General features: G+C 41.7%; 1 protein-coding gene across 1 annotated transcript in view; it reads left to right on the top strand.

Annotated features, from left to right (window-relative positions):
• Nucleotides 1-17464, top strand: part of B3GALNT2 (beta-1,3-N-acetylgalactosaminyltransferase 2) — a 331198-nt gene that overhangs the window by 247350 nt on the left and 66384 nt on the right. Inside the window, exon 7 of the mRNA XM_063443383.1 lies at nucleotides 12293-12371. Within this exon, the coding sequence (XP_063299453.1) occupies nucleotides 12293-12371 (79 nt within the window). The remainder of the gene's footprint in view (nucleotides 1-12292; nucleotides 12372-17464) is intronic.

A 17464-nucleotide genomic window follows, 5' to 3' on the forward strand; every position in this document is an offset into this window, starting at 1 on the left:
AGTTTATTCCTTCATATTATGATAATTATTGTTTTAAGTATGTATTATTGATTAATTATTGTTTAATTACTTAGCCTATATATTAGGGCACTGTTTATGTGTAATTTATTGATCCTGATGAAAGTCCTGAGAGAGGACTGAAACGTTGATCCTGGCATCATGTTTTAAACTTGCACAATAAAAGAAGATTCCTAACCTGAAGACCGTGATTGCTACCTTTTCTACCTATATTTATATATATATATATATATATATATATATATATATATATATACATATATATAAAAAATTGAAACATTTTTTTATTTTCCTGGTCATATGCCATGGCAGCACAGCATTGTGTAGCTCCTCTCCTCCCTATCCCCATTGGACAGGAATAATAATTAAGCCGTATAAGTACCACCTCCAACCCCTCCTTCCCCAGTCATGTTTTTCAGCAATAGCCCCGGGTGGGACTCTTGTGCTGCCATGGCATATGACCAGGAAAAGAAAGTTACGGTAAGTATGAATACATTTTCCATTTTCCTGGCCATATCCATGGCAGCACAACATTGGGTAATACCCAAGCAATAAGCCAGGGAAGGAAGAAGACACAGACTCCAAAATTTTGAATGCAAAGTGTATTAACACCAAAATAAGTGACAAACATCGAAATCATGCATCGGATACAGACAGAACCGATTTAGCAAAGTGTTCCGATAGACCTGCTCTGACATCAATTTGGTAGCTCTTAATGAAAGTGTTAGTGGAAGACCATGTGGCCGCTTTACAAATGAGTTCAGGAGAGACATTAGCTGCGGCTGCCCAGGAAGATGAGAGAGCCCTAGTGGAATGGGCTTTAAGACCCACAGGGACCGGATATCCAGCAGATTGATACGCCAGTATAATAGCTGCCACTATCCACCTGCTAATGAGAAATTTAGGGGCTTGTAAACCTTTACTACCGCTATGAAGGATGAAAAGACTTTGAGAAGAGCGCCAAGCAGAAGTCCTCTCAATATATATAGGGAGGCATCTCACTAGGTCCAGAGAAGACTGGTCAGTTGAAATCCCACTTTCCTGGGATTTAGACCTCAGAGATGGAAGAACAATATCTTTGATGATGTGAAAGGAGTAGGTGACTTTAGGTCTAAATCCAGGAACAGTACGGAGGATAACTCTGTCTTTGTGAAAGACCGTAAAAGGCCCCTTAATGGATAGAGCGTGGAGCTCTGAAACTCTTCTGCCGGAAGCTAGGGTGATCAGCAGAGCTGTCTTAATGGAGAGAACATGTAGAGAAATAGATTCAAATGGTTCAAAGGGCTCCAATTTCGAGGCATTCAGAACCAAAGGGAGATTCCAGGATGGAACAAATGGCTTAATTGGAGGCTTAATTTTAAGGACTCCTTTGATGAATCTGATGACATCTGAGTCCAATGCCCATCTATGATTGGTTAGAGCGGACAAGGCCGAGACGTGCACCTTAAGAGTATTATAACTCAGACCCTTAGCAAGTCCAGACTGCAGGAACTACAAAATATCCGTGGAAGAGGGATTTTGCATATCAGTGTTTTTAGGAAGAGCCCAGGCAGAAAAAACTTCCCACACTCTATAATAGGTGGCTTAAGTGGAATGCTTACGTGCCTTCAGCATAGTGTCTATTACGGCCTGAGAGAATCCCTTGTTCACAAGCCTGTTCCTGTCAGTCTCCATGCCATGAGATTGAGCGAAACAGGATTTGGATGCAACACCGGACCCTGGAACAGTAGATCCGGAGCTCTGGGGAGCGGGAGAGGAGGTTCCACCGAAAGACTTTGAAGCAGGGGAAACCAAGGTCTTCGAGGCCAATAAGGTGCTATCAGGATGAGAGACACTTGCTCTGTTCTCATCCTCCTCAGGAGTGGGAGAATCAGTGGAAATGGGGGAAATGCATACCCCATCTTGAATCTCCAGGGGCTTGATAAAGCATCCCTTCCCAGTGCCCGATGGTCTTCTTCTCTCATGAAGAAGTGTTCCACTTTTCTGTTGGCCTGAGTAGCTAGTAGGTCCACTTGTGGGAGACCCCATTTGCGCACAATCGTGCGGAATACTCTGTCCGATAGGCACCATTCCCCTGGATCTATCCTGGATCTGCTGAGGAAATCTGCTAGTTGATTCCGTTTCCCTAGTAGATGGATGGCTGTAAGGCCTGCCAGGTTTCTCTGAACCCACCACATCAGTTGTTTCATGATATCCATCATCTTGCAGTTCCTGGTACCTCCTTGGTGATTGACATAGGATTACCATGGTGGTGTTGTCTGTTCTTATGTTCACCCATTGACCCTTGAGATGTACCGAGAAGTGTTTCAATGCTTTGAGGACTGCCAGAAGCTCCAGCAAATTGGAATGAACATTGCTTGCCATGAAACTCCATTCTTCCTGTGCAAAGTCGTGGAGACAATGGGCGCCCCAACCCCACTGGCTGGCATCTGTTGTCACTGCTATCCATGCAATGTCTCCTAGCGGAAAGCCCCTGGACAGGTGTTCTTTGTTTAGCCACCAGATAAGAGAATGGCGCACAGCCAGGGGTAACTTGATGGGTTGGAGCAGATTCCTGGAGGAGAATTGCATCAGGAAATTGGCTCGAAATTGTCTCATTCTCCACTGTGCCCATCTGGTCAGTCCTATTATGGAGGACATAGAACCGAGGAGGCTCATTACCGCCTTTGCAGGAGCAACACTGGATTTCAACATCTTTCTCAATTGTTTCCTGAGTTTCAATATTCTTGCCGATGAAAGTTGGACAGTACCCTTCAGAGTGTCAAAGTGAGCACTTAAATAAATAATAGATTGCGTTGGGTGGAGGTGGCTCTTCTTGGTGTTGATCTTCCAGCCGTGGGCTTGCAGGAACTGAATGCTGGTAATAGCATGGGATGTCAGTAAATCTTCATTGTTTCCTATGATCAAGATGTTGTCCAAATAATGGTAGATAGCGATGTTTTGCTTTCTGAGTTCTGCAATTAGAACAACCAATACCTTCGTAAACATCCTCGGGGCTGTGCTCAGTCCAAACGGGAGGGCTCTGAACTGGAAATGACCTTCTTCCACAGGAAACCTCAGAAACCTTTGATGGGTTTGGGCAATGGGTATGTGAAAACAGATCTATAGACAACATCCATTGGTTGGGTGACACTACTTTTATTACAGACTGCAGGGATTCCATTTTGAATCTGCGAATGTGCAGATGCTTGTTTAACCTGTGTAGATCCAGAATGGGTCTCCATCCCCCTGAGGATTTCTTCGTTAAGAAAATGTGGGAGTAAAACCCTTGAGCTCTTTCGTCTGCTGGTACTTTTATGATGACCTTCTACAAGGAAAGAATGAAGTTCCATAGGGCCATGCGTTTTTCTTTGTCCCCTGGTCACTTTGTGAGGTAAAAGAACCTGTTGGGAGGATGCTTGAAGAATTCTAGAAGGTATCCTCTCCGAATAATATTAGAAAAGTAGAACAATATACTAGTTCACCAAATGTGAGGAGGAGAAGTACCAAACGAAATAGAACACTCTCTCCTCTCTATATGGAGCTAGTATATAGAAAGCAACCCATATTGGCAGTATAGATATGTAATTCTTAAAATATAACCTTTAATGAAATCATTAAAACAGAATATCCAATACGTAAATTTTAGATGAAAATAATAAAATGAGGGCTGTAATCAACAGACCATTAAATAATTACTAAGAAGGCTAAATTGCCTCGGTCTAATCGCAGCAGCGGTGGTTGTAGGTTGAGGGGAAAAAAATTATTATAAGTTGATAAAGTGTATAGAAAAAATCAAAAAAACAGCAAGACAATCCTCACAACCAAAGTATACCACCCTGGAGGTAGTTAAATGCAAGCTAAACCTCCTAGTATGTGCTGCAAAAACGTCTCAGCAGCTAGGACACCTAAAACAGCTGTCTGTAAGATACGTTAACACATAGGGCTGGATAGTAGCTAGGAGAAATCCTGATCAAAACTTCAAATTCCCTTCATAGTTTAACGACTAATCTTATTGGCTAAGTGTCCCTGCCGCTGGAAATAGAAATGACTGCAATAAAGTTCAGTCAGTCTTTTGCTAGAAAGTACACTGGAGAATTATATCGAAGAAACTTCCTGTCGGTCCCTAGTCTCAAACTCCATTTCTAGCTACGATGAATAAATAAACAGGAGTCCCGACGCGCATTTCGCCAATACTTGGCTCGTCCAGGGGAACCGGGTTACCGACTGGTAATTGTTTAAATATCCCGCCCTCTGTTTCCATTGGTCGACTGTTAGCCAATACTGGAAGGGGAGGGACTGGGAGTTAGGCGAATTGGCTGTTTAACCCTTTGTGGCCGGGTCAAAATCGGCACAAAAATCAATAAATATTATGACGCTATTGAGGTAAATTATGCCTATGTTATCCAAATGGACAAGAGCTGTCAAACAGTGTGCAGTTTCTCAAAACGATACTTAATAACAGTAGTTATGTGTATACAGGCAAAAGTGGAATGTAGCATCCTTTTGCAACATGATGTCTAATGCTGATTATAAAGTGACCTACACTAGACTTTGAATTAGAACTGTGGTTCCAAGGTACGTATAGAGTCAAAAATCAATATAAATACACTCACATAAGGACCCAGTAGAACCCTCTAAGTCCCAGTGTATTTATTAGTAATTGAAGAGTACTTGGATTATAAGGTATAGAACCTTTGTAGCATTATTAATGGACAAAATTAAAATAGGAAAAACGGAAATTAAATTAGTAATGCTGCAGGAAAATGAAGAGATCACATTTTCAACTTCTACTAGTTTAATTCATAAACACATTTAAGTAGAAATGAACCCCTCTCTCTGACTATCTTCGGACACTTAAGAATGAATAAAAGGGGTGAAATTAAATTCTTCATTAAGTCCTCTGGGGTATAGGGTCTGAAACAAGTAGATCCAGCGGGACTCAGCCTTTAATAGAGCTATATTAATATCTCCTTTTCGATGGTTAAGAGCAAGTTGTTGTATCACCTGGAATTTTAAGACTTCAGGTTTAGAAGCATGGTTAGTTCTAACATGTTTCGAAATCGGAGTTTCAATGTGTAAATTGGTTATGGAGCTGATGTGCTGTAAGATTCGTCTGCGTAGTTGCTGATAGGTTTTGCCTATATACTGTAGCCCACAGTCGCATGTTATTATATAAATAACATTAGTGGAGCTGCAGTTGACGAAAGCATTGATGGTTATCTCTGTTGAAGTTCTTTTATTCCAAACAGACTTAGTGGGTGAAATGAAGTTACAGGCTTTACAATGGCCGCACTTGTAAAGACCATTGGTTGTCCGAAGCCAGGTGGAAGTAGAAGGTGTATTCGAAACAGGTTTAAAGTGACTATGCGTTAGTATATCACCAAGATTGTTTGCTCGTCTGAAAGTCATTGAAGGTTGTTTCGTGATGGTATTGCTCAAACTGGTGTCATATTGTAGTAACGGCCAATTTCTGCTTAAGACTTGTTGTGCAGTGTTCCAATGTTTATCATATGTACCTATGAACCTTGTCGGACTGGGGGTGGTGCTGGGTTCTCTAGGTGGTCTATGTAGACTTTCCGATCTATCTACACTTTTGGTCCTTTGGTAGGCTCTTTTCAAAATTCTATTAGGATACCCCAATGACTTAAATCTAATTCTTAACTCTTTGGCTTCTTTCTCAAAATCCTCCTGGTTTGAGCAATTTCTCTTCGCTCTCAAAGGTTTTCTTTAAGGAATTACAACAGCTTGCACAGATAGCTCTAACAGACAAAATAATCACTCAAAATGAATTTAAATATATTGTTGCACAATCTAATATAACCATAGCAACTTTTTACTGTCTCCCTAAGGTGCACAAGGACATGCACAAACCACAGGGGAGACCGATTATTTCAGGTAATCACAGTCTGACTGAACGAGCAAGTAAATTCCTAGACAAAATATTAAAACCACTGGTGCAGAAACTAAATTCTTACATACGGGATACCAAACAGACCCTTCTCGTCTTAGAGAATTTGACGGTGCCCCCTTATACATCTATAGCTAGTCTTGATGTAGTGGCGCTATATAATAACATCCCACACGAGAACGGTTTAGCTGGAGTAGCCTACTTTTTGAAAAAATCGGGCACATTTCTAGAACAGGAGCAAGCCTTTATTCTGACCCTGCTCCGGTTTGTATTAACGCACAACTATTTCACCTTCAATGGGAAATATTATTTACAAACAAGGGGCACAGCCATGGGTTCATCTTGTGCACCCAGCTATGCGAATCTCTTCCTGGGATGGTGGGAAGAAACTATAGTGTTCAATGTGTCAAACTCTAATTACATTCCATCTATATACAAATGGTTTCGTTATATAGATGACATCCTGATCTTCTGGTCAGGTTCTTTCTCACTATTTGAATTGCTGGTTGAAGAACTCAATCATAACGATATCAACCTTCAACTCACTCATGTTATAGACGAAAAACACCTGGTCTTCCTGGATTTGAACATTAACATACATGAGAATGGGGATGTAAGTACATCGCTATTTAGGAAACCGACAGCAACAAACAGTTTGCTGCATTGGCAAAGTTACCACCCTCATCATCTAAAGGCTAACATACCATAGCTCCATACCATGCAGCTCCACTAATGTTATTTATATAATAATATGCGACTGTTGGCTACAGTATATAGGCAAAACCTATCAGCAACTACGCAGACGAATCTTACAGCACATCAGCTCCATAACCAATTTACACATTGAAACTCCGATTTCGAAACATGTTAGAACTAACCATGCTTCTAAACCTGAAGTCTTAAAATTCCAGGTGATACAACAACTTGCTCTTAACCATCGAAAAGGAGATATTAATATATCTCTATTAAAGGCTGAATCCCGCTGGATCTACTTGTTTCAGACCCTATACCCCAGAGGACTTAATGAAGAATTTAATTTCACCCCTTTTATTCATTCTTAAGTGTCCGAAGATAGTCAGAGAGAGGGGTTCATTTCTACTTAAATGTGTTTATGAATTAAACTAGTAGAAGTTGAAAATGTGATCTCTTCATTTTCCTGCAGCATTACTAATTTAATTTCCGTTTTTCCTATTTTAATTTTGTCCATTAATAATGCTACAAAGGTTCTATACCTTATAATCCAAGTACTCTTCAATTACTAATGAATACACTGGGACTTAGAGGGTTCTACTGGGTCCTTATGTGAGTGTATTTATATTGATTTTTGACTCTATACGTACCTTGGAACCACAGTTCTAATTCAAAGTCTAGTGTAGGTCACTTTATAATCAGCATTAGACATCATGTTGCAAAAGGATGCTACATTCCACTTTTGCCTGTATACACATAACTACTGTTATTAAGTATCGGTTTGAGAAACTGCACACTGTTTGACATCTCTTGTCTATTTGGATAACATAGGCATAATTTACCTCAATAGCGTCATAATATTTATTGATTTTTGTTGATGTGCCGATTTTGACCCGGCCACAAAGGGTTAAACAGCCAATTCGCCTAACTCCCAGTCCCTCCCCTTCCAGTATTGGCTAACAGTCCACCAATGGAAACAGAGGGCGGGATATTTAAACAATTACCAGTCGGTAACCCGGTTCCCCTGGACGAGCCAAGTATTGGCGAAACGCGCGTCGGGACGCCTGTTTATTTATTTATCGTAGCTAGAAATGGCGAGCTAGAAATGGCGAGTTTGAGACTAGGGACCGACAGGAAGTTTCTTCGATATAATTCTCCAGTGTACTTTCTAGCAAAAGACTGACTGAACTTTATTGCAGTCATTTCTATTGCCAGCGGCAGGGACACTTAGCCAATAAGATTAGTCGTTAAACTATGAAGGGAATTTGAAGTTTTGATCAGGATTTCTCCTAGCTACTATCCAGCCCTATGTGTTAACGTATCTTACAGACAGCTGTTTTAGGTGTCCTAGCTGCTGAGACGTTTTTGCAGCACATACTAGGAGGTTTAGCTTGCATTTAACTACCTCCAGGGTGGTATACTTTGGTTGTGAGGATTGTCTTGCTGTTTTTTTGATTTTTTCTATACACTTTATCAACTTATAATAATTTTTTTTCCCTCAACCTACAACCACCGCTGCTGCGATTAGACCGAGGCAATTTAGCCTTCTTAGTAATTATTTAATGGTCTGTTGATTACAGCCCTCATTTTATTATTTTCATCTAAAATTTACGTATTGGATATTCTGTTTTAATGATTTCATTAAAGGTTATATTTTAAGAATTACATATCTATACTGCCAATATGGGTTGCTTTCTATATACTAGCTCCATATAGAGAGGAGAGAGTGTTCTATTTCGTTTGGTACTTCTCCTCCTCACATTTGGTGAACTAGTATATTGTTCTACTTTTCTAATGTTACAATTCATAGGGGTTACCCCCCATTTAATTCTAGCAACCTGACACTGTCTCTCTACCTGTGTCTCCTTTTCATTCCTGGAATCCGTGTCCATTCTCTTATGTACTTCTTAGCCTTGCATTCCTATAACAATGAGAGAGAATTTTCATGGTGAGTGTTTTATGGGTTTGCCCGCTCGGGGTGTGAAAAACTGCAATTTTTCTTGCCTTTCCGATGCCCCATTCGGTTTGGGCTGTGACATGGTGTCACTAATCGTGGTTTCAGAGACTGTAAATGTCCCAGTTGCTTAGATTTAGGCTGTTTCAACGTGGAGCGTTCACAGCATGCGACCGCTCGCTTACAGGTCCAGGACACGCCCTAAGCCTACATTGTTTAGTAATTATGTGGCTGGGTGTTGCAACTGACTGCCTCAATTGATGTCAGGCTCAAATTGGGCCTATGCATCTGGTTATTTAAAAAAAAAAAAAAGACCATTTATGATTCACTGTAACTGCCTATTTGATATGTGTTCAGTAATTGGTATTCGTTTATTGCATGTTTACGAAGTACTTAGCCATCCCTGAATATTTAGTCCTTGACTAATTCTTGCTCGCTAATGTTGTCCTGTTTTTTCACATATTTGCCCGAAGTTACTTTAATATTTTTCTGCAGGTAACAACTTGTAATAATGTGTATATTTTAGGTTCTTCAAGTGTATTTTTCTATTTTCTACTGATTACAATCGTATATGATCTATAGTAATGTTGTGTGCACTTGAAAGGACATATGCCACTGCCCAAACACAAAATAAGTGGAAATCACTGTTTAGTGGATGTGCCCCAAAATACAACATGCATGCATTTATTTATGTAATTTTCATTGGGGTATAATCTAAAAAACAGCTTGCAATACTTGCAGTTCTCGTCTGCTGCTTTTGTATGCCCTCCCCTATATAACCCTGCCCTAGCTTTCTGTGGCTGTCAAATCGCAGACTTCCCAGTGCAGGTCAATGAGAAGTCTTTGCAAGGCTAATGCTCTGGGCTGTTGCTGCCTCTTGAGTTTGGCTCTGCTGGGCTGACCCAGCAGGGGGATGATGGAGCCTGTTGTCTGTTTGAAGCCAGGGTGGTTTAGCCAGGTTAGTTTATGGATGTGTCAATTTGTGCTGAAGTCTGCACTTACAGGCCTTCTTCCACCTGGTACGGGCTTTCAATTAGATTACTGCATTTTATGATTTATTGTCTGCTGAGACCTCATTTAACCGCTCAAGCACATCAGATTTCCACCTTCCATACGTTCGGTCCGCATTCGACCGCTCAGATTTTCCTTATGCAGTAAAATCTCATCCGCTTTTTAGATAGTTAACATTTTGGCCAATTCAGACGCTCATTTTTTCGGTTGCACTTACATGTGCCAATCATGTTTTGTCACGTTAGGCTGGGTCAGGTATTGTGATTACTTTCACTGGCTTATTTGTACTGTCTACATGCATTAGGTAAACTTCATTTAGTCATGTTCAGTTTAAGCAATAAAGTTATATCTGGTGCTAATATTACTGACACATTCTAGCATTTGCTGTTGCTTTCAACCCTATTCTTCAATGCCAGTTGTGTATGCATAGGTGTTAATCCATGTAGACATTTTTAACCCATGTCATATTTCCATTGTGTACGGACGATAGCCTGTTCAGCCACTGGGGCTTTCTAGAGGCATGGTCCTCGGTTCTAGTTTTGATTCTGTCTACCGACACGCCATTTTTATTTGGCTCAGTGGGTTTGTATTATATGATGTTTTATAAGTGTTTACATACGGTCTCCAATCTGTTCCCCATTTCATAAGCTAGATGATTATAAGTAACTCTATTAGGTTCTCTACTATCTCATCATCAACAGTTACATACAGCTACTCCACAACAATTCTGATTCATATCTTATCTTCACTTGCATTAATCCTAATACAGCCCGCACATCCACCCTGTAAATCAGGACCCAAATTGGAACCCTTCCCAGTATTATTCACATATTTCCTACTCATGGTCCTTACTAGACCTTTACAGCACATGTTCATATACCCCAAAGTGGGCAACCTGCCATTTCCCAATTCGGCACCTTAAATGGGCATTTCATTTTCCTTACAGGGGTTGTATACATGTTATCAAAAACGTACCTATCATTAAGACCCTCATTTGGCCAATCTCATGGGGTAATTAAAATCCCTCATTATGTACATTATCCTTACCTTACATTAAGCACTTCGGTTCACCTGTATTTATTAAGGCAAGTTAATTATCTCCTTTATAGGTCTCACAATAAAACTGCTCATGTATAGCGCTGGTTGTGAGTAATTTTTTTATCTTGGTCTTGTTTCAGGTCCAATGCCAAATTTTAAAATAATCATATATACCGGTTTAGATATATGTATATATGATTATTTTGTGAACCCATTTTAACTCTTTCCCTTAAATAGTTTTTCTTTGAAGAATATGTGCTGTTAATTTCCCCTTATTTTTTATGCTTATGTCTCCCTGTTGATATATGATCCATAAATGACATGGAGACTGAGACATTTGTAGAGCTCCCTTTATTAAAGATCACAAACTCCCGATTTAAAAATGACCGCTGGATAACTTCCCATCATGCGTGATGTGACAGAATGATGTAAACTTACTCATCAAGAGAACTGGGAAAAAGAGACCAGTAAGAGAAATGGACGATTGAGGAAAGGAAATGATGTGACAGAGTTATCTGCACGTCACTCCCAGGAAAAAAGATGGTGAGTTAAAACAGCTGAGGGAAGAACGCCCACGAAACCCGAATCTGCAATTGGCTGGGGAATGGATGTCGTAACCAATGAGGGAACAACTGGAGATTCAAAAGAGGTAATGAAATATGAATGAACAACTCCGATTTAGAAAGCCCAAGGGAAGGGCGAAACGCGTCTTGGAGATTTCTTTTGGACACTTGTTTTGATTTTAATTCATTTTAAATTTATTTTGTTTTTAATTCAATTTGTGTTCATTTATCCAATTGCATTTTTAAGTCCGACTGGCGATCCTACTTCATTTACCTTCAGCAAAGAAGGGTGACCCCCCTATAGTGGGTTATCAGCTGTAATACCATGAGCCAGGTTTAACTTATTGTCTCTTACCAAGGCGAGCAGTTCTTTCATTGGGTTTATTTTCCACTTTGTTTTAAAACTACTACACAATATTACTTTTTGTATTTTGTTCCGAGTTTTATAAGAAGAATAAAGAATAGGGAGAGATGTCTCCTAAGCACATCAATGCACTTGTGATTTGAGCCAGTCCTACCAAATGTCTCTTTCTTTGTGAATGTGATTATCTGTATATTTCTTATCAGTATTCTTGTTCTACTACACAATTGGATTTTTTTCCCCCAATGTTAAACACGAGATTATAACGCAAGGGTAAGTTAATTGGTTTTAGCGCTCCACTTGAGAGATTGGTGGTGGATTTTCCATTCCAAATTTCTTACTTTACTATATAAATGCTGATATGTAAAGTATTGATTGCGTAATGGTGCCACATATTATAGAGTGTTAAACTATTAACTTTTTGCCCTCTTTTTACAGGCCTATGCGAACGTCGGTTTCCGCACACCACTACCGACTTGTGCACCACTAACATAATTTGTCTTATATTCCCGAACAAAAATAGAAAGTTGTGGGAGGGGATATTCCGGCCTATAAGTACACAGGCAGCCACTTCCTCTGGGCTGAGATTGTTTGGCTCAGCCCAACCACACTTTAACAAGCCTTTTAAATTGGTGGGCCTCTTTTTACAGGCCTACCCGAATTTCTGTTTCGGCACACCACAACCAACTTGTGCACCACTAACATAACTTGTGCACCTGAACACAAATATATTTGAGATTTTACATTTTTTTTATTATTTTTTTTAGGTTGAAGAAGGATTATTGCCTTATGAATTTACTGAGGGCGTCGAGGGCATTGCAGGAGGCTTTACCTACACTGTTCATGGTAATATTCTAATATTCTGTTAATTAAATATTTTCAAAATTATACGTTTCTTAACATATGCATGCTATGTTAACATTTTAGGTATCAAATTATTTTGCTTGGAATTTTCAATATTATGTGTACTTGCTAGTTAACATTATTTGTGCGCAAAATTGTGCTCAGTAGACAGGGCCCAAAATGGCTAATAGGAGAGTGGAAATTGTAGATCATCCTAGCTTTAGTCAAGAGGTAATCTTAATTTTTTTTTTTTTTTTTTAAATTATTATTCAAAGTTTTTATTGTTGTCATTTAGTAATCACAAGAAGCTAATAGCGTTCACATGACAATGTACAATGCTTGACAAATCAAAGTATACAATTTGAACCTTAGTTTGTGAGTGTACAATATATGCATGTCAGTTCGTGCAAGCAACACCTTCAACTAAGAGTCACACGCGCTTCTGTTTTATTACCTATATGGTTACATTTTGCTTTAATATTGAAGTCCCTTTCAATGTGTCCATTCTGGGATCCAGGGGTGCGTTTAAGTCTCCTCCGATAATTACGGTCCCTTCACTGAACGTTTCCTGTGTTTGTAGAGCGGATGCTAAGAATAGCTTTTGGCCCTTATTCGGTAGGCATAAGTTTGCAAGCGTGATTCGGGAGTTGCCAAGTGTTCCTTTTAGGAAGAGATCACCCCTTCCTCATCCATTTTTTCTGCTTCCAAGCGGAATTGGGTGTCCGCCGGGAATAGTATAGCCACTCCCTTGGATTTAGACGAGGGATTGTGCGCGAAGTATCCGGTAGGGTAGTATTTATTGGAGAACTTGGGGGCCTGTGTTGCGCGATAGATACCCTTAGTGTTCGCATCTCCCGAAGCCCTCTTGCCCATTTGTGTGGGGAGTTAAGGCCCCTCGCATTGATCTTTTAGCAGTTGATGCCTTATTGTGTGTTCCTTCTGTTGCCAGGGGTGCAGGGAGCCGAAGGGGGCAGGCCCATACTGGAAGGAGTCCCTCCAGGGCAGGTCCAATAGACTTTGGGGGAAGAGTGAGGGCGGAGGGTAGGTAAGGCAAGTAGGGGCAGGTGGTGTGGTAGGAAGAGGGGTTAGAGAGGACAGTGAGAAAGGCAGGGATGGAGGAGGGGATGAGCAGTGTGAGGCAGAGGGTGTAGGTGATGGTGGGTCGCAAAGGTGACTGGGGTCAGGGGTGATGTGCCGCTGGTAGGTGGATATGTCTGAACGTTATCCCGTTTATCCACTTCCCAGGCTGTTTGCAGTAAACTCGTGGGGCTGGTGGTGTTGGGTAGGTCGCCAGCTGGTGGCTTTTGAGTGAGTGGTGTTTCACAGTGGGTCAGTATCCGTCCCCTGCTGCCTACGAACTATGAGATGTGGCACCCATCATAGGTAGGAGCAGTTTAGCGGTCTGTGATGTGTATATACGAGCATCCGCATTGGTCACGTCATAGTTTGTACCTTAGAGTGTAAGGAATAAAGATCAACTAGTAGCGTATAGGGGAACATCATACAGCATTTTTATACAAGGTATATAACATCAAGGAGAACATTTAGAACAAGCCCGTGTTTTGTGAGAACCATCCAGTATTACTAATCTAATGGTTGCATTGTCACGTTTGTGGCGGAGTGTTCACCTTTTGGTACCATGCCGGGTAATTAAAATAAATAAAAATAATAATGAGGGGGGAGGAGCACAGCTATCTAGTCTCCCAGTTGTATGCTCCCTTGGTCTGTCTCTAATGTCTGGTGTATTGCTTTGTGTACTTTGGGTACTTCTAGGTCTATAGGCGATGTTAAGGTGTCATGGAAGGTCGAGTGACCCGGTGGGGGGGAGCCCGTCCTGCCTAAACAGTCTAGCTGTAGTTTTGGGTTTTCTATTGTTCTGTGCTAGTGTGTAAATCCCTGTCGGGCGGGGTGATAGCAGTCGTCTCTACACTGACAGTTGTCTGAAGTGTGTGCGTGTAGTTGTGCGTGAATAGATAGTCCAGGGCTTTTGGCCCCTAGTGGTATACTTGCACATTTGCCTACTTTCCGTTATGCCAGTCCTCAGGAGAGCATTCAGTGTGATGCCGGGAGGTCAGTCCATGGCAGCTTACGTCCAAGTGTCTCAATTATGCTGTTGAGTTGACCTTGGTGGGTGGCAGCGCCCCTTCAGGGAAGGGGGAGGTAAGTTTAGCTTCCATCATGAGTACGTCACTGGTGCAATGGTGAGCCGTGAGGGGGTGCTTTTGTAGGCAGACAGGTGGTCCTGTTGCTGCAGCCATATATCAGGCTTTCCATTGGATAAACGCTGAGACTTTCCAGGGCCAACAGGAGGGCAAGATGACGTCCGGACATGTGAGATGGAGAGTTGCTGTTGCATCCGGTCACAAAGAAGAGGAACCATAAAAAAAATAAAAAAAAAGTCCATAGTTCTACGGCTCTCATACATTTCAGGGGTGAAAAGAGATGGTGGTGGTCCAAGGTGGTGCTGTTTTCCCGCAATTATCAGGTTTGTTTTTTCTGGATGGGGTATCTCCCCAGCAGTGTCCCGGGTGGTGGCCAGTTGATCCCTCTGGTATAGGCTAGAAGATATGAGGCGGCGGTCAGGTTCCTAGGTGAAATGCGGGGGGACCATCTTTATTCTTTGGGTTCCAACTGCGGGAGAGGGGCAAAAAGTGTTGGTTTCCGGTCCCTGTTGGTGCGGCGGGTCGGTCTCCATATGGAGCGCACGTTTACTGGTCAATTAAACAATAAGGAAGGGAGACAGGAGAAGGGACAGAATAAATGATAGTGTCCTGCAGAGTGGTAGTTGCCTCGTTATAGAGGGGTGACCTTGGGATAGGTTGGGCTTGGGGAGATCACAAAAGAGGAAACATAACACTTCACTTTTAATGTAAATAGTTAAAAGGGGGGTATACAAACAAATTTTAGTTCAAATAACTGTTGTAAGAAATCCTCAAGTGATACAGTTACACTGCCTGTTAACAGAGTGAAATGCCACTGTGGGAACAACAGCTACAAATTAGTAGTGTCAATAATGTAATGATATACCAGCTCAAGGAAAAATAGCCAAGTCCCAGTGAGCTGCACTGAAACTGTTAACAAAGCTGATGACAATGTTTACTGAAACTGCAGTTTCAGGACTCCAAAACAAGCTTGAGAGTGCCAGTATACTGCAGAAAAGAGCATCTTAGAAATAATGACAGGGTCCTGTGTTAAAGACCGTGAGAAATGGCATTTAGGGATATGTGCTGGCGGGAGTATTTGCAGTATGGGAACTAGGAGGTGCAAACTGCAAAATGTTGCCTGGTAGATTCTGCAGGAACTGGCTTAATAACCAACAAGCTATGGGTAGAGAGGGGTTAACTGCAAAAACACTGGAAATCCTAGTGTTATGGTATGTGCAGGCGGAAATATCTGCAGTATAGTAACTAGGAGGTGCAGACTGCAAAGATGTTGCCTGGTATATTCTGCAGTAATGTAAATGAAAATAGGAAATAGGAATGCAAAACAAGAGATGAACACTTCTAAGGTGCAAATATAAAAAAATATATACAACCTTATAATAACGAAGTGGGCGATATCTATATAAGAATAAATAAATCGCACATAGAGTAATACAGAACAACCATATTAAGACACGCAGGATGATTATATGGAACTCACAGGATAACAGTGAAAATCAGTCTTGCAGGGCTGTTAGGGGCCGTAATGTTTTATGTGCTTGTAGGGTGAGGTGAGGTGAGAGAGGTCTAATTTTAGAGCTCAGTTACCTGCCCCTCGTGCCTCCACGATCTTTCCATGCAGGCTTTCCTCATGATTTCTTCCTTAAGCTGGAAGTCTTGTATGCAGCAGATTGTCTCTGGGGGTTGCGCGCGGAGGTGGCTTGGGCCTTAGGGCCCTGTGAGCCCTGTCTATGGGGATGCGGGCTTCCCTAGGCCGGCCCATAATGCGGGATCGGGGTGGCCTTTATGTCCTCCTGGGTACCTGCCTCCCTAAAGCCTCTTACCCTTATGTTGTGCCTGCGGCTGCGGCTATCAAGGTCCTCGACATGGAGGCGCAGGTCTTGTATTTGCTTGGCGTGTGCTGTGGTGTCTGTCCTTGCAGGCCATTGCTGGTCTGGGCTCAGGGATTTCAGGGTCCTCACCCACGCTTCTAGTGCTGTAAGGGATGTGCCGAGGGTCGAGATTTTGGTGCGCAGCGTGGATTTGACTTACTCCAGGAGGGATTGGAAGTCCTCTTTTTTTTGGCAGGGAGGCAAAAAGGGCATACCAGTCTGGCGTCGGTGAGGCAAGCATGCTGGCTTCCGTGCGGGGCCATCTTCCGACAGTGTGGAGCCCGGTGAGGAGGGCGCCATATTGGAGGCCTCGTCCTGCGAAGTAAGTCTCCCGGGGTTTGCAGGTAGATTTGGATCGAAGGGTTCGGGTTGAACCCCTGTGTTCTCGGTGTGGAGGGGGTCATTTGTGCTTGTTTAGTGCGTCCCATGTGTGCCAAGTAGTGCTGTTTAGTCATGCTTATTTGCAGTCAGGAGCGGAGCTGAGGGATTAGGCTGCCATACTCGTCCGGCGCCAAGCCACCATAATCTTAATTTTAATAATGACCGGAGACTAAGCTTCCTTTACTGTAACTCTATAGCAGCAAAGATTAATAAAAAAAAAAAAAAAAATAATCAGAAACAGAATGCCTCTCCACAGGAAGCCACTCCTCTTTCTTTGGACATACAGAATAGTCGTAAACCCGGAACTAACAGAACCAATCAACAACTTCAGGAAGAAACCTAGATGATTCCATAAAGAATTAAACTGGAAAGAAAAACACATGAAAGGATATGTACTAGTAAGCAGAAAAAATATATGCAGCAAATACATCCATGAAGGTACACTCCAGACCCATAAAGCACTCTAGCTTGCTGAAATGCTTTGTGTGTCCCCTTTTTTTAATTTATTTTATTTTATACTGATTACACACCCCTGGTTTTTCACATAGACAACAGGTCCTGTTACTTCCTGGTTTCGTTAGCTTAGTTGCACTGAACTCAGGAGACTGCAATTTCTCAGAGTACCTGCCTTGCAAAGACTCATTGAGCGGCATTGGGAAGTCTGTGATTGAACATCCACAGA

Source organism: Pelobates fuscus, chromosome 2 (assembly GCF_036172605.1).
Source record: "Pelobates fuscus isolate aPelFus1 chromosome 2, aPelFus1.pri, whole genome shotgun sequence".
Lineage (NCBI taxonomy): Eukaryota > Metazoa > Chordata > Amphibia > Anura > Pelobatidae > Pelobates > Pelobates fuscus.